Source organism: Lampetra planeri, chromosome 4, assembly GCF_965212315.1.
Source record: "Lampetra planeri chromosome 4, kcLamPlan1.2.h2, whole genome shotgun sequence".
In the NCBI taxonomy this organism is placed as follows: Eukaryota; Metazoa; Chordata; class Hyperoartia; order Petromyzontiformes; family Petromyzontidae; genus Lampetra; species Lampetra planeri.
The window spans coordinates 8110518-8129292 of NC_136110.1; the positions used below are offsets into that span (position 1 = coordinate 8110518).

At 43.7% G+C, this 18775-nt stretch overlaps 1 protein-coding gene across 3 annotated transcripts in view; it reads left to right on the forward strand.

Moving 5' to 3' along the window:
* Window positions 1–3792, forward strand: part of LOC144717651 (uncharacterized) — a 64124-nt gene extending 60332 nt beyond the window's left edge. For 2 of the 3 annotated variants that reach the window (XM_078593176.1, XM_078593177.1), the window contains exons 14-15: window positions 1319–1422; window positions 2578–3792. In XM_078593176.1, the coding sequence (XP_078449302.1) occupies window positions 1319–1422; window positions 2578–2719 (246 nt within the window). In that variant the 3' untranslated portion in view covers window positions 2720–3792. The remainder of the gene's footprint in view (window positions 1–1318; window positions 1423–2577) is intronic. The other variant, XM_078593178.1, reaches the window with a different exon arrangement.
* The last annotated feature ends 14983 nt before the right edge of the window (window positions 3793–18775 follow it).

An 18775-nucleotide genomic window follows, 5' to 3' on the forward strand; every position in this document is an offset into this window, starting at 1 on the left:
CACCCCCGCCGCCCGTCGAGTCCTTCGCCCAGTGACTGATCTAGAGCACATCAATTAAAATTACAATCACGGCAACATTGTGAGCTGAAATTACAACCACGTACATTGTGATTGCAACTCTTTATGAATGCGTAGTTGACCCCATGTCTGATCTATCGGTGCAACCAAAGCACTGAAGTATGAACATGTATTTCGGATTTTGGAGCAGTTGTCCAGTCGGTCACGGCTTGCGTCGGTGGTAAGTGGCAGCAGAATTTGTCCTTGGCCTAACCTAGGTCAATCAACTGTTGGATGAAGGCCTCACCCTGCTGTGCCCGGTCATGGGGGTTGTTTGATCATATGGAGGCAGTACCGGTTCAGATATCGCTCGTCATAGATATTTGCCATGGCCGAAAATCGAAATTGGGTCCGTTTAGCCTTAAGTACCTGGTACTTGGTGCGGTGTATATTTATGTTGAGACTACAGAGACAAAGGCAGCCAGTAATGGTGCTGGCTACATCACCCCCTCGTCCACCATAACAGCATGAATGGATGTTCACCCTGCATATGGTTGTATAAGGCGGTCTTTGTACGCACCCAAGAGCAGCGCCATCAATTATTGCCAATGGTTACACCTTGCGAGTGTTCTATTTACAGTAATATAGTAATACTTTATATTCTTTGGTTCTTTCGGTAAAGTCACGTCGGTAGAAAAATAAAACAATAAAAAATAATATTCTTGGTTCTTTCCGTAAAGTCACGTAGAAGGGAAATAATAAAATCATATTAGTATAAAACAAAAAAAATTCTCACGACGTTTTATATTAATATTATTTTATTATTTCCCTTCTACATGACTTTACCGAAAGAACCAAGAAGATGAATCCCTGCAGTCACGAAAGCTTTAAATAAAAATAAAAATAATGTTTTATTTTTCTACCTACGTGACTTTACCGAAAGAACCAAAGAGTATGGATTCCTGCATTCACGAAAGCTTCAAATCAAGATAGTAATACTTTATAAATAACTGTTTAAAATAGTAATGTAGTATTCCACCTCGAGTCTGCCATCACACACATTATGTGACCATTCTGCCCAAGCCCTTTTAGCCCTTCAACTTTCAAAACTCCAGATAACCACACCTCCCTGTGGAGACGGAACACCAAGAGTTCGGGTTATATTTGCTTCCAAAGTGCAATTCGAACAATCAGTGTAAGGGAGCTATTGTTGCAACTAAGCTTGTCCAGTGACTTACTCTCGTACAATTGTTCTCCTTGCCACCCCCCCTATTCAAGCCAGTCTTTATCTATGATTTGCTTTGTCCGTTTCCTTCCGCAGGGCTGTGAGGTGGCCAACACTAAGCTTCTCATCAAATACCCGGACCACCACCCCAGCAACACACCGAAGGCGGAGAGCAAGGCGTCTAACATTCCACTGTCGGGGTATTTCTCAGAGCCCACATCGTCATGTCACTCGCCTGAGATGTGTGCCATGTTGTCAAAAAGCACGATTTGGTATTATTTTGTATGTGTTCCAATTAAGGTTGAAAGTGGTAAAGCACTAGCTCTGTTTGTCCACACTTCTCTCTGTAGCAGGGAGTCATGATGAAGGATAATCCAATTAGAACGAATCTTGAGCATGAAGTGGTCTTGCGATTCGGGACTTTCCCTATATAAAACCGGGCACATTGAAAAACAGGACGCCCAAAATCTGGAAATAAAAGCCAGCATTAAATGGATGTTTTAGGCTAAAATGATATCACGTATCATGTGATTGCCTCGCCTCTGCAGATGGCATCGTTGTGTGACGTCATCTCATCGTATGGCTTGAAACTTAACGGTTATTTTTAGCCAATTAAATACTTCTAGAACAAACGCGTGTTGTAATGTATTTAGAGAATCCATTCGTATGCGTGGTGTTTATTCCTTGCTTAAAATGCACTGCTGTTTGTTCATGCGTGTCACAGAAAAACAAGCTAAAATGAGGTTTAATTAAAGTCGAATGAAACTTTAATGAATCTCTACACCAATGGAGGTTGCTCCTGCTCTGGCGTTTCGGGGTCTAAAATGCCCCTCCGCGAGTTGTCCACATCGCCAACTCCTGTCCCCGTGTTTAAATCTTCTTGTGCCGAGCGTTTGCCCCACGAGGAGATGTCCGCTTTCTGGATCAGTTGTCGATCCATCGCCGTCTCCACAGTAGCACCGCACTTTTTTCATCTACTTATGAACAACTTCTAGCCTTTTTATGCTATTTAAATGTAGATTTAAATCCGAATAGTTCCGAAAACAAGGCCAAAAGTGTGTGATTCTCAAATAAAATTGCGACCCCAAAATCATCGAAATTCATTGAATCACTGGGGGGAATTTAATAAAGACATTGATCATGAATTGTTACATTAATCATGAATCAATGCTCGCCTATTTCGAATTCGGTTTATATATCTGCCAACTTCTTTCCTCGCCATTGGTTGTGTGTATTGCCCAACCGAGCTCGACACCGTTCAGATAAACTTCACATTGCGGCTATAAAAGCGGCGGTTTTTTATCGTACGGTGTGTGCGCGTGTGTGCGTGTGCGCTTGTGCATCCCATGTGACAGAGACAAGAAGCGTGGACCAATCAATGGGAATGAGTGTTATTTCTGGCGAACGACTGGATGCACCTTTGAAGACCGTTGCCGGTTTCGCCACGTCCCTGAGAACCGATCCGTTGACCTCAAACCGTGGCAGCGCTTCAAATAGGTCTCGTCTTGTCTCGCAATCTCTCACGTCCTCTTTCTAACAGCAATGTAAAATGAGGGCCATCCTAGAAAATGTTTTAATCCTCACACATATATATGTATATTTAACACGTAGGTTTTCACAGCCAATATTACGATTCTTAATACATTTTTGGGTTAGGCCACATAATTATCGGACCCTTCACCAACAACCGACACAGCCAGATAAATCATTGATTGATTCTGTGCAACATTTTTGTATTGGTTCAGCTCACCAGTAAGGTTGAAGAGCAATTTACAACCATATTTTGCAATTGGATACAATTACGAAATTTACTTGTGAGATGTGTTCTCTAACTTGTGAGCTGTCCAGTGGTGGAAGGTCTTAACAGCACAAATTTAGTCGGATCATTACGTGGCCTAATTCTAAATTCTATCATAAATTAAAAAAAAAGTATATATTTGTTTTATGTAAAATTGCTGCTAATTTCTTTGGATCACTTTACAAGACACTTTTCATAGTTTATATTGTAACTCCTCCCCGCAGATGGCGGGGCACGATCAACGTTAATTCATTTTTCTTATTGTGGTTATCCCACTGCCCTATGAACCTGGCGACCTGAGTTCGATTCTCGCGGGGCCCACAGTTACATCAATGGCAAGTGATGTCCGAACCAGTTTTGGATACATCCCTTCACCAATCTGCACTGATCAGCATGATGAAGTATGGCCAAAAAATCATGATAACTGACATGGTGTGAGGAGGCCTTCGTCCAACAGCGAATAGATTCGAGACTGTAAACAACATTATCCACTATCAACTGAACCTTACCTTCTAGACAATACATTTTTGTGAAATTTCAAGTGTTATTCCAGAACGCCCCTCATATGAACCAGTGTATAGTGCAACGTTTATAAAGCAAAAGCGATTAAGTGTTTTCAAGCAACGGGTGAACTGTGCATATGAATTATGTCAAGTGTCGCTGCAAAGCTCGCAAACAACAAATACATTTAAAAATGAGAAAAAATTTTTTACTCAACGACAGATCTTGAGCATTTCTTATATCACACGAGTAAAAGCTACTGTTATTTTAATACAGTTGTAATATGTCTTTGTGTGAGGGACTGAAAGGTTTTTCTTTTTCAGGGTGGGAAAACTGCCTTAAAACCTCATTGAGTTCATGTTGGAATGTTCGCACTGGGGAATTTGTACAGGACATGATGGGTCAGTGATCAGCGGCTGGTATTGTCACTGAAAAAGCCTCCACATTTTGTCGTTGGTTGGTGTTTGCTGTGTCAACAAAAACAAAATGCCAGCAGTGGATATTCAGGTGTTGCATCATTGATAAGTGTTTTTGTTTGCATCGGTTTTTACCTGCATTGCACTTTTAAAACAGCTGTAATAATCTTAATGTTGTCCTCTTGTTTTAAAATGGCTTAAATTGCAAGGGGGGTGCACCAGATTGTTGTTGACTTCTTCAGCACTGTATTTTATGTTAACGGTGAGAATGATTGCAGGTCAATGAAAATCTTGAGACCTTAATTACTTGGCTTGAAAAGAAATTTCAGTACCTGGCACTCGCCTCATTCTGTAGTTTGCGTGCAACTATTTAAAATCATTATTGTAATCATGTCCGCTGATGATCCTCAGAGCCGCTTTTGTTTTTTCCAATATTCTTGTCTATTGAGTTGCGCTAATTATGCTAATTCAATCCAGGATAAATAATTATGACACAGGCTCACAGAACATGAACTCTTGACATGCATTTTGTCGAGGGCAAAAGCACAGATCTCACAATAGATGCAATAATACATCCGATGAAGAACGAAACAAAATTTAAATTCACGCAAAGAAATATTCTGTTTTTTTATTCTGTCGGACTGTTGGCTTTCCAGACATAGGTTATACAGCAAAATTTGAATAAGCAAATGCAGGACCTGTTTGGACCTTGTGGGTTTTATCAGCAGTCAAGCTTGCAAAGAACTGGTGAACAATCTTCTAAGTCTGGAAGCAATAGGCCAACAGACGAAAACACATTTTGTTTTCGTGTGGGAATTGATAACGAATTTCCCCCCAAATTCCCCACAACTGATCAATGAGTATTACACACACACATTTACACACACACAGGTACTACTGTAGCCCAAAATGTAAGTTCATCATGTGCATATGTTGTTTTTGTTACAATGAAGAAACATCGGTGTTTAAATTTTGTCCTGAAGTTAATCAATTAAAATGACAAGACGATTTTAAGCCTTAGCAATTACAACATAGTGGGCATCGAATGCATACCCACTTGACATAATGCTCGGTTTTATGTCCTCGCAAACATTGGTTACATTTAGTATGCATCCCTCACCAATTGCACTGGCATAAATGTGTGGGATAATATCTAATGCTGAAGGTAATCATGAGTTATTGAATGCAGATGCCTTCTGCATTTTATTGTTATTTGAAGAAGTACACTAACTTTATTTTAGCCATCGGTGGAAAGCCATTTTCCCGATTGCTAACACGTCCGGTGTACCGTATTTCGTCTGCTCCATTGTGTTCGCCCGACCATAAACATTACATTTGCAGTTGCAGGAATTAACTTAAAGCAGGACGTTTGAGCTTCAGTGTCGTCTAGCAAGCGGAGTTGTGTATTTCTCGAAGGTGACATCCGTATCAGCTTAAGGGAAAAAAATATATATAAAATTTCAATTGGTATTGTATTGTAAATATCCACAGTGTACAGCGTCCCAAATATATTAACGCATTAATTTGTCATGATGCGTGCACATTTTGTATTCGTTGGGCCACCCAACAGTTTTGAAAGCAACCCGGACTCTTGAAACTGTTCATCTCCCTTTTCTTTTTTTTTTACTCGCATACGGTAAGAGGAGGGTGGAAGACACATTTGCACGGCAGGTTTAAGTGAAGCCATGTGCACAAATTCCAGTTTTGAAGTCACATTTTCCATACTGATCGGCCAGGTGCATGCGTTTGTCACGACCGACGCGTTAAGAGTGGTGCGGAGTCGAACGCGTTGTGGGAAATAAAGTGTAACAAAAATTACGATATTTAAGAGCGCAAACAAACAATGCACTTGTGTGTGGCGATGTGCGTGTGTGCTAAAAATTGGAATTACTTGAAACCCAGAGTGCCTTATGTGTGAGTGTAGCACGAGAGACCAAATTTGTAAGGTTGAAACAATCAAGGGATTTGTGTTTGTAAGTAGCATTCGTGAAATGAGCAAGTATATATAATAGGAATGTTGCAATCGTCCTAGCATTAGTTTTGTAACTTTATTTGTTATGTAACTATTTTCTTAGTGTTTCCTCGACTATTTTAAATTATAACAAAGGTATATAAAGCAAGATTTATAATATACTATACGTGTTCGACTAAACATTAACGTATTTCCTTTTGTGCTTAGAAATAAAGGGGGGGGGGACTGCTGCCTTTCTGCTCGAGATGGGTCATTCCTTAGCACACTCACTGGTAGAATAATTCTGTATCGGCATGGCCGCAGCCACATTCCGTGAGCCACCTCTCATCCCTTAAGCATTCCTCGCTTGACGGTCGGTGCAAGAAATAGTACGTCCTACACGTTCAAAACTGGACTGATCGTCGAAAATTTGGGAAGGCCGTTGATAGACCCCATTGGTTTATACCATATGCGCTGTTGTACAGAATGTTTTTTGTCTTAATTTGTTTTCTTCCTTTGTGTAATACGCAATGTATTATTTTGTTATCCACATTTGTGCTTCATAAGGAATGTTGCGTTTCAATCCGAATATCTAGTCCTTGTTTAATAGCAAGTTGTTGATACTGTATGTTGTACTGGCTAGTGCAAGCTATGAGCTGTATTAAAACCAGGTGTTGCGAACGTTTGCTTTGTTTACAAATACGCCGATGTTTTAAATCCTAAACCACTAATTGCATTTGCCGTTGTGAAATGTGCATCGCAGCGCAGTGTCCCACAACCCTGATTTAGAAACGAGTGCAGTTCTCAAACAGTTTATTTGAGTAAAAAAAAAGTTTTGTTTTAGCAAGGTATAAGAATTCGACGTTTTATAGAAAACAAAAACTATTGATTTAGTTCGGTAATACATCTTAATGCAGGTTTTGATACATTGAGAACATTGTAATTAGTATATAAAAATGTATTTTTCAGGGCTGTCAAGTGACATGCATTGCATTTATTACACGCATTTCAGCCCTTTTGCACGCTCGTATGATAACGCACTAACACCATGTGCAGTATGCCCAGCCCCTTAGGCCAGGGGTTAAGGAACCTGCTATCCATGGGCCAGATATGACCCACAACTTAATTTTAATAGGCTCACGGCCCCTTAAGCCCTTTCACTTAAAAATGACCCGAAAATATTATTTATAAATCACTGCAAGCATAGGTACTTTCTGACCCGCCCCTTACTGGACATTGTAAAAAAAAAGCTTCATATCTCATCGGATTTCTCCAGGATAAATAATCATAATCGGGTACGAGAGGGGGTTGTATTTTCGACCTGTGAACATCGGTTTCACATTTTTGCATGGTCATTCACCCCTGTCACTGCAGGACCTATTCCATTGACAACATTTACCTAGGTGTGTTCATGTGTTGTCCATCACAGGTATTTTTAAATTCCTAGTCGGCCCTCCGTAATGAAAATATTCCAAATACGTGCTTTAGGGCGACATGCAAAACGCGCCTCGCATAGAAAACCAGGCCTAAAGCGTACACCAGCAACCTCTAACCAGACCACCAGTTTAGACAAATTACATTTACCACCAACGTCGCCTCAAATAATCACGATCTTTAACTCTGCAAACTTGACAGTCCTGTAGGGTTTTCCCCAAACACTGTACTTTTAGCATTTTTTTCTTCAAAGTATTTAAATCACTAAGGCTCCTGCATGTTGCAGATATAGTTTTATTTGGTATGGTCTGTTGCAAAGATCCGTTTCATGTTGTGTGCTACGGTACAGTTTTGTTGAGAATACGCCATCGACCGTGATTTATGTCTGACAAGTGGTTTGTTTCTCCATCCACTTGAAATAAACAACATCCTATGTTTTCCCTTTCGCAATTGTCTCTTCGTTTTAGTAACGTAAGAAGGCCTCGATTATCGTACGTGCTTCTTTAAAAAAAATACAATTGGAACAATAATAGTACGCATTTTTAAATCCTTTATATTAAGTTCACTTGCTTGCTTGCTTAGGACCGTGCAAATCTTTCGGTCGTTTTTTAACCCACTTCTCGTGATCCAATCGAGCTGATATTTTGCACACAGACTCGTTGTGCGTGACAATTTATTTTCGTGAAAATTTTTTTCCAAAATTTTTCACTTTTCAGGAAACATTTTTTTTCATATTTAATTTAAAATACCAATGTGATAAAAAATGAAACTCTTACTCAAGAAAAACAGAAATTAATAATAAAATAAAACCGATGCCCCGCATATAAAGGATTTATAGTGAAAAACTTTGTTTTTACGGGTTAATTTTTTCAGGGATTGGTAAACTTTTTACACGTGAATTCACTTCGTGCCCAGTTTTATATTTACTGCATGCAGTTCCCAAAATCTGTTCGACCTAATGTCAACCCCAAAAGTGCACATTCATCTCTGCAAAACGAGCTTGGTAACGTGTTGGCAGCTGGACAATGGTGGAGTCGGTAATTATTCTTGTGCCTATTCTATACACATTCTTTAAAAAAGGTGGAGTCACAATTATTAAAGCAATCCTATTGCACAACACCATTGCAATATATCTGAGAATGGCTATTCTTAGTCTAATGCAGGCATGTGAGGAATTGTAATAGGTTAGAAAACCGGGAATGCTCAGGTCAATGAACTAACTGCAGTTTAAGCTCCGGAGGTTGCGTTGCAGAATTAACAGTGCTACCTTGGGGCACATTTGTAGATTTATCACCTGCCTCAATAGAACGGCCAAAGCCACGTCTTCCTATGTACACCGATTGCATATCGTGCACATGTATAAAGGTGAAGGTTCAGGGTAAAGTGTGCTTTTGGAATTGCTGAATACAAAAACACCTTTTGACGTGATCCGAATTGAATCTGTAAGTTCCACTTTTAAATTACAAGGGCATCATAGTCTTAGGATATACATGGTTGTGGCGATGATTTGTAATCTGTACGAATCTGTGTACGTGTAAAAGATCCCACGACGAATGTACTTCACAAGTAGGGTTTTCACGTCTTTAGGTACAAAACAATTGGACATATCAAGAGATGGAAAACAAAAATATCTCACGGTGCCAGAAGAGGGGGGAGCACTACATTTAAATGCGTCGTCTTCAGCGGTGTGTTATTCCGCAACTGACGACAACCAGGACTTTTATTCCGTCTGCAGGAAGACGTCACCGATTTCCCAGGACAACGGCTACCTCAAAAAGAGGGCGATCCTGGCAAAACCCAAGACTGTTGGCTACCCTCTTCTCGCCACGAGAGTAGCCCATTGTCAGCAGATGGCGGCAGGCAAGCGTTGAGAATTTGCTGAAATTGAGGACACCTCCGTGCGATCGCTCGCCAGGGTTTATCCACCGGTGTGCCGAGCTGGAACGGGGCGGGGGGGACCTCCAGACAGAAACATAACATCGTCTTGGTTCTTTCGGTAAAGTCACGTAGAATGGAAATAATAAAATAATAAAAAATAAAACAATAAAATTATTCTCACGACGTTTCGGCCACAACTCAGAGTCTGAGTCGGACGCTGTCTACTCGACAGACCTGCTCTCCACCTGAGGACTGACTCTGTCTACTTGACAGACCTGCTCTCCACCTGAGGACGGCTGCTTGCGTTGTGGCCGAAACGTGAGAATTATTTTATTATGTTTTATTTTTATTATTTCCATTCTACGTGACTACCGAAAGAACCAAGAAGATGAATCCCTGCAGTCACGAAAGCATTAAATCGAAAGAAACATCACTTTTGTGGAGGGCTCGCTCGGTTGTCGAGGGCAGCATGCCAATAAGTAATTCAACTTAATTGCGAAAGGTTGACCCTTGATGATGAATAGGAGCGTCCTCATGTGTCTTGAAGATTAAAATGTTCAATCGGTGCACACTGCCAGTTTCGACATACGATTAACGAACGCGAATACTGACGAAGATGATAATGGAACAACTTGAAAAATGTGCAAAAAACGCGCAGATTAGATGCATGCTTGGAATTGCGCCGAGAGACAGAAAGAGGGGCACATTGATCTGGTAAAAAACACAAAATCAGAGGCATCATATTGATTGTTAAGACAGCAAGTGGGCTTTGGCAGGACACATTGTGGCTACAAGGGATGATGGCTGGTGATTGAGACTAAAGACGGAGTGGCAGGTAAAGTATAGAACATGCCTGAGAGGATGTCCACCGTGGAGAGGGGAGGTCCTCCTAAAGTTTAAAGATTATTAATTGGGGTGTATTATTTCGATTTAAAGCTTTCGTGACTGCAGGGATTCATCTTCTTGGTTCTTTCGGTAAAGTCACGTAGAAGAGAAATAATAAAATAATAAAAATAATGAGAATTATTTTACACCATTGGAACCTCATTTGCCAGTAAAAAATATGATAATTTGTAAAAAAAAAAAGGTGTCAGTTTTGTTGCCAGATAGAAGGGTAAAAAACCAATTATCGAGAATAATTTTATTGTTTTATTTTTATTATTTCCCTTCTACGTGACTTTACCGAAAGAACCAAAAAGATGGGGTGTATTACATAAAAAAAATCATCAAATGTATTTTCAACCGTAAATAAAACACTGGACCAATGTTTGTGCTCGTTAAGGGGGCGTGGGTGGGTCAGAGACGACCACCTCTCTCGCTGGATCCAGCCACGTGGTGGGTTAAACCATCGTGAGACAAAACAGGGACGAGCTCGGATCGGGAGGGATAAGCTAAGTCTGAGGCTGGCATGTTCCTGCCTCTATAGTAGTAGTAGTGCACCTTTTGTATCGTGTATCTGATGCCACATCTACACCTGTGTTCACACGTCCCGGGACACCGCCGCTTATCGGGCAAAGCGATCGGAAGTTCAGTCACGCTGCTGGGTCAGTGCAGCCGAGTTACGAGCTGAAGTTGTGGAAACAACGCATACGTTGGCATGGGAACCAATGGGAACCAATGGGTATTTTTTTCCCCCTTTTTGAAGACAACACACCTCTTGATAATGTTAATGCCTCTGGCGAGGTTGGGATTAGTGGTTGGCCCCCACTAATCTTCAGATTGTGGCGCACGAAAGGCTGCTTAAACACTGCGACCTCACTGGGTAGGTCTTGAAGGATTACCATTATATTTTACGCTGAACCAACAATGTATTAGCTCTCAGACCTGTATCACTAAAGGGCGAATTGTGGTGCACAGAAGCTTCTGAATAGCCGATGGCTCTTCTTGATAGATGGCTGCACACGCGCACAAACACACACCACGCTGCACCCAGCAGACACTGCGTCTCTGACAACTTCTCAAAAGGACTCGGAGGTTAGGGTTGTGCTTTTTTACGTCGACATTTAATTAACCCACACTGTCACCATCAACATTACGAACTTTTCCCAACACAACCAGATGAGACAACACTCCAGACAAATGTGTTTTTGCGAGGCAGATGTTATTGATTGCCAAGGGAAATCCATGCAGACATAATGGTGAATGCTAAAGTTATCAAATAATGCTGTCTAGACGGCAAGAAGACGAAACGGGGATTTCACTTCCGCTATTTAAACACACGGTTCACTCGTCATCATCATGTCATCATCTATCCACTGCTGCTTGAAGACCTCCCCAAGTTCTTGCCATCCCTCACGGTCACGTGATGCGACAATACGTCTCGATCCTGCACATGAACCAACCATTCTGATTCAAGCCGCTCCGTTTCCACGGTGGATGTCCACCCTCGGCCGTGTTCCTTCCTTTGACTGCCACTCCAACATCAAGTCTCGGTCAGAGGGCATAGTCCCTTTTAGCGACGGGTCCTTCCCAAGCACTGACATTTCTGAACGGGTCAATATGTCTCTCTAACTTTTGTACGTTCTCTCACTTTCTTGTCTCTCATCGTCATTCCAAACATGCACCTCCCCATGTTGATTTACACATATTTTTCAGCTTTTGTTTAAACGTATTTGCCAGTGTCCAGGTTGCCAATACATACTTCCATAGCAGGTAATATGCACTGATTGAAAACTTGATTACGGAGGCAGATTGGTACGTGGCTTTTCACGACGTCCTTTGCGGTATGAAGAATGGGAAAGCTGCTGGACTGGATGGAATAAACTACGGATGTCGTCAAAGATGTGGGACGGACTTTCGGAACATTTGCAAAACTGTTTACGAAATGTCAACACAGACGGTCGACATATGGTAAATGTTTGAAACTTTTATCAAGGGGATTTATTTGTATACGCCGTAAATGTCGTTTTAAATAAGCGTGCCCTCACGAAACTTTATCAATAGTTGTGACTCAAAAAAAGTTAGGGATTACAAATTTTAACCCAAAAAAGTATTTGAAATGATAACATTCAGTGGCGTTTATACGCCTGGTGAGGCGGGCATTTTTATATATACAAAAACACATTCTGATTCAAGTTGCCAAATTCTGTTACAAAAAATGTTAACACGTGGAAAATGCTAAGAGCTGTTGGGCTGTAATGTAACTACATAAAAAAAACATGGACTTTGTGTCAGAGTGACTTATTTACTTTTACAACGTATTTGGGGGCTTTTGCTACGATCGTGGCCATTTTCCACATTACGTCAATGTTTGTTGACAGCGGAGAGAATGAAAACGCAGCTGAGCGAGATGTCCCCAACCCCGCCAGCACGGCTCGCTTTCGTTTGCCTCGGCTGTCGATGCGCCGACGAGGATTCATTTCCACGTCTCAAACATCAGCTGCGAGAACCAGCGAGCCTTCTAACCCCACATCCCACCAATGGCGTATTAACAATAACCACTCTTCTGGCTGGGGGGACCAGCTAAATGCCGTGCCAGAAGCAACTGTCCCACTCCAATCATTGCACCGACGCACACTGAAGGCAGAGAGCGAAACCCACCAAGGAGTGGCTGATACAATTACCTTGTGTTATGTCCGTACTTTGCTCAGCTACTGAAGGGATCAAAGTATTGAATTAAAGAGGCAGACGAGAGCAGGTGGAAGTGCTTTGACTGGTATGCAATTGATCGTGAAAAGTAAACAACCCAATGTGCCCTGCAGAAGGCAAGTCTCTTTTTTCCGACATCAGTGTGCACTGCTGCTATGTGACACGTGATTCAGTAGCATGGTATTTAACGAAGAATATGGAACCAACAATGTAAAGTTGCGCAGTGAATCATGGGAAGATGCCCCCTTGCAGTTACACTGATACAGAAAAAGGCACACGTGGCAAAGAGACCATACACAGTAAAGTCACGTAGAAGGGAAACAATAAAATAAAAAACAATACAATTCTCACGACGTTTCGACAGCAGAAAGAACCAAAAATATGAATCCCTGCAGTCACGAAAGCTTTAAATCAAAATTTTGACCATACACAGGTTAATGAGATGGTTGAAACGAAATGAAAGTGGCTCTGGATTAGGACGTGTCATGGCTAGACGATAACTGACGGTTACAAATAATCACACATTGGCAAGCCAAGGAATGGAATGCGTCCGAGGGTCACGTCAAACGTGGAGATGGAGCAACGAAATCAGTTCGTGCGCAGGTGCTGGGCGAGTTACTACATCGCAGGTTCGTGAGTGGGTGGCGCCTGCTTCGGGAGGCCTTCATCCAGCAGTGGATTATTCGTGGCTGATTATGATGATCTAAATGTCTAACACTAAAAGCGCCGCGCCCGGGCGTGTGTCGTCTGTTTGTGCACCTAGCCTGGCACAAGCGCCGTGGTGACGTCAACGCCACTTGGTGTCGGTTGCTGTTGGAACGTACCAAGGAGTTACTGATGAGCGCTGTGCGGGTTGAAGGGTTTGTGACTCTCTCCCATCCTCTGCTGCTTTTTCTATTCCGCGCGTAATCGGGCAATCTCTGTCCAGGAGCTAAATTCCAACGTCGCGAGGTCTTCTTACTCGCCGCGGCGAGAGGGCGCTTCAGGAGAGAGAATGGGAGAGAGAATGTGAGAGAGAGTTGGTGGAGTTTTTGACTGCTGCTCCTCCTCCTCCGTCGAAGGAGCGCAGACGACAGCGGAGTCCGCGACGAGAGGTCTTCTTTGTGGCTGCTCTCGCCCCGCTCGTCGTGTGGGCCGAAATTGAAAGTCGGATCCCAGGTAGGGCGACGATCACCGGTCCCGTGCTTGCAACCTCGCGGCGGGTGGCAGGGAGGGAGATGGGCACCCTCCGTGGGTTGGGTGCGGCACAAATTGCCAATAAATAAAACGCCACTTAAAATTCGCCACTTTTTTATTTCCCCCCCCCCCCACAAAAAGTAATGAATGGCGTGTTGACTTTTTTGTTATTTTTTTTTAAAATAATCAGGTTTAAGAAAAAAATGTATTCGGCAAATTTCGCTGACTTTCCGACAGACCTGGTCTTCACCTGAGGACGGCTGCTTGCGTTGTGGCCGAAACGTCGTGAGAATAATTTTATTATGTTTAATTTTTATTATTTTATTATTTCCCTTCTACGTGACTTTACCGCAAGAACCAAGAAGATATTCGGCAAATGTTGAGGTGTGGCGCCGTCCCAACGCCCCACACAGAGCAGCAGCCGTCACTGGATAATGATGCTGCTGTATAGTGCATCCCCTTGTGTCAATCCACTGCTGGATGAGTGCCTCTCCACACATTTTGCTGTGAGGATTGTTTTGGCCACCACGCTTCACGCTGGTCCGTGCGGGTTATTGAAGGCGGGGGGGAGCGTAGAAGTGGAGGACAACAATGAATGTTGCCTCAATGCCTCCCTCTCTTGCTATACCCCCCTCGTCAGCACGGCGGCCCAATGATGGTGGTGGTGGCGGACATCCATCCAAGCACTATCCAGGCTTATGAGATCTGACCGGATCGGGCGGATTCTTCCTGGTTGCTCATAATAAGCAAGCCGGTTTAATATCGTCGAGTGCATGGGTCGGCAAGCTAAATAACACGAGGAGCCAAGATTTCAAGAGGTCGCAATCAGTGCGGGATTAAGCTAGTGCGGGGCCTGTAATGTATGTTATATAGGGGCCCTAAATAAAAAAAAATATATATATACACAAATATTAAAATAAAAAAATTACTTGCATAGTAAAGTCATTTTATTTGATCAGTTGCTATACAGCCAGATAATACGACAAATCGCTAACCTTGAACACCCAGTCGTTCATAAAAGTTTAAGGCAGTATAGTACTACAGTAATAGAGCAAGTGTAGAATCACTGAAGCGGAATTGATAGCTTGAAAGCATTAGGCGCGGGGCCCTTGAAAATGCGGGGCCCGTAGCATTTGTAGCTACTTTTGCTCCGAGGATAATCCGGCACTGGTCGCAATGATTGTGAACACGAGACGGTGGTGGTCCTTGATCGACGACGTCACGAAGCAGTCATTCAAGAGCCGCATGCGGCTCCTGAGCTGCAGGTTGCTAGACCTTGATCTGATGAGGGCCGGATTAAGGCGTGGGGGGCTTTAGAGGCTGTAGCCCAAGGGCCTCCACCAGCTAGAGGGCCTACAGAGATTGAAGTGAAATGTTATTTCATTTGTGAATTCTGAATTTTATTTGTTGTTAGCCTTGTAAAAAAAAAATATTTAACTTTGTTTTCCTTTTGAAAATATTACTGGGGGCCTCACAGTACCTGTAGCCCAGGAGCCTACGAAATATTCATCCGGCCCTGGTTCTGATGTATAATAATAAGTAGAGCGTATTATATATTGCCCATGCATTTGACTCATGAACCACACAAGGATTGCTTATCCTTGTTCTCCTCTCCCCCGGCATGATCTCATCGTATCGTCAGCCCGACATGCCTCCCTCCCAGTAGTGCTCCCCAAACGCAAGATTTCCAATGCGTTCTCCGTGAGTCAGAGGAGCCAAATTCTCCTACCGCACGGCGCATTCCTGGGCTCCCAGCGACAGCATTCAACGACCAAAGCACATTCGTGTGCCCGGAACTTTCCTGGAGTTTTCTGAAGGACGGAACGATCACTCGCGGAGTCGCGGGCGGTTTTTAACAGATGTGTCCAATGCAAGCAAGATCGTTCCGTTTTGTTCCTGGGAAAGCGCTCGAGGCGTCGTGCCAAATGAGTTTCCACAGGGTCCTTTCCCTCACTCCGACTTCTATATGCAAAACAGCCTTATGTAATAGGAATGCAACTCACTACGGATGTATGCCAACGGCTAGAATGGCTCACTGGCTAGAGCATCTTGGCTTGGCTCATAGTGTAGTGAGGCCGTGGGTTCAAATCCCGGGCAGGGTCGGCCTCGTTAAATGGAATGAGTCCAGTCCTGGTGAATGCGAGCCAGTGAGGCGATGAGCAACAATTAGTCCGTCTGAACAGACAAGTCCCTGTCGTAGGAACGTGTAAATGCAATACATGTTAATAGCCCACAGAGATGAGCACTGCCCAACTCGTGTTACGTTCAATAATGAAGCCCTTGGTCTTATTTGTTGACAATTGCCCTTGATAGAATGGCAGTTAGACTAAGTTGTGTGTCCGCGTAGCAGCTTGGGATAGTTTAGCGTCTAGAGCACTCTGGTCCATGTCAAAAGCTGTGCAAACAAGCGTGAAGAGATGCACGCTTGGGAGTATAACTCGTTTTATTTAGCGAATGCTATTTCACGCGACTTCCCACAGTCAAAACACCAGATACATTTACTATTTTTTTTAAAATGTTCTTTGCGTGAACGTCAGAGATATTCTGCAGTCTCCCCCGCCTGCACTACGCTGAGAGAGACAGAACGCGTGCGATCAGATAACGTACCAACAAATATATTCAGAGACATCGTAGATACCTTCAATGGAAGTTCGCGGGGCTTTTGTGTAGGCAACGTCACTCGATGGCAGTGGTCGAGACGAACAACGGCATGACATCTTCTTGGTTCTTTCGGTAAAGTCACGTAGAAGGGAAATAATAATAAAATAATAAAAATAAAACATAATAAAATACAATTCTCACGACGTTTCGGCCACAACGCAAGCAGCCGTCCTCAGGTGAAGAACAGGTCTGTCGGAAAGACATTCAGACGCTGTCTGAATGTGGCCGAAACGTCGTGAGAATAATATTTTATTATGTTTTATTATTATTTTATTATTTCCCTTCTACGTGACTTTACCGAAAGGACCAAGAAGATGAATCCCTGCAGTCATGAAAGCTTTAAATCGAAATTTAACGGCATGACAGCGACATGCGGGGACGCTCCCGAGAGGACCTTCGCTGCGGAGATGGAGCGAGGGAATCGGCTCGAATACGGTACAGTGTCGCATCGCCGCGAGACTGTGAGATGATGGCGGCTTTAGGGAGGCTTCCATCCAGCAGTAGAGAGAGATCGTGGATGATGTTTGTACGTCGAACTTATTTCGCACCGCACTGAGGCAACCGCGCTAAATTGGACGGCGGTGATGATGATGATGGTAAGTTGCCGAAAAACAAATTGGAGTTAAAATTTTCAATTCCTCACGTTAGAGTTCTTTTTGTGCTGATGTTTATTGGTTTCCCGTCATGTTGATGACCGAGATCACTCGCGAATGAGACTCCATCCTCGTCTCCTGAGAGTCCCCACCTGGTTCAACAAAATAAACTTGAAGCTGCGCCGGCGTTATTTATCGATGTGGTGTAGCAATTTTGTTACGAAACTTTGAATACATATTAAAAAAATGAAAACATCACAGAACGTACAAAAAAAACACTTATTGGTGTCGCTGGCAATGGCGGGATATGAATCTTGGCTGTACACATTTAAGTTGGTCATCCTCTGCAGGAACACTTTGTGTCTCAAAACAGTGCCTTGGCAACGATCCAAAAGTTCTTTTTCTTATTTTCCATGCGTCTGATTTTGCCATCATAGCAAAATCTCAGAACCGCAAAAAAAGTTTAACTCTGCCCTTCCCCCAACCTCCTCCTCCTCCATGCCTCCCTAAGCCGTACCGCTCATCCACCCCCTTCCCCCCAGTTCCCACCCTGCTCTCTGTCATAGGGCTAGGGTCTGGGCATACAGAGAGCAACCAACACGTGTTTAAAGTGTAAAGGTTGAGAATGAGAACTGGCACCTTTATTCCCGCGTCTGCCTCCACCGCCAACACTCAAACACACTCCCCCAGCCAACCACACACCCACCCACCTAGCAATCAATCCAGCCACACACACATCCATCCAACCACACACCCACACACCCAGCAATCAATCCTGCCACCCAACCAACCACACATCCAGGCAAACACACACCCACCCATCTAGCAATCAATCCCGCCATCCACCCAACCAACCACACATCCAGGCAAACACACACCCACCCACCCAGAAATCAATCCCGCCATCCATCCACCCAACCAACCACACATCCAGGCAAACACACACCCACCCACCCAGAAATCAATCCCGCCATCCATCCACCCAACCAACCACACATCCAGGCAAACACACACCCACCCAACCAGCAATCAATCCCGCCATCCATCCATCCACCCAACCAACCACACATCCAGGCAAACACACACCCACCCACCCAGAAATCAATCCCGCCACCCACCCAACCAACCACACATCCAGCCAACCACACACCCACCTACTCAACCACACACCCACACACCCATCAATCAATCCTGCCATCCACCCAACCAACCACACATCCAGCCAACCACACACCCACCCACCCAGCAATCAATCCCACCATCCATCCAACCAACCACACATCCAGGCAAACACACACCCACTCACCCAGAAATCAATCCCGCCACCCACCCAACCAACCACACATCCAGCCAACCACACACACACCCACCCAGCAATCAATCCCGCCATCCACCCAACCAACCACACATCCAGGCAAACACACACACCCACCTACCCAACCACACATCCACCCACCCAGCAATCCGGTCACACACCCAACCATCCACACGTGCACCCAACCACAACCACCCTCACCCCTCCCACCCACGCATTCACCCAGCCAGCCAGACACGTCA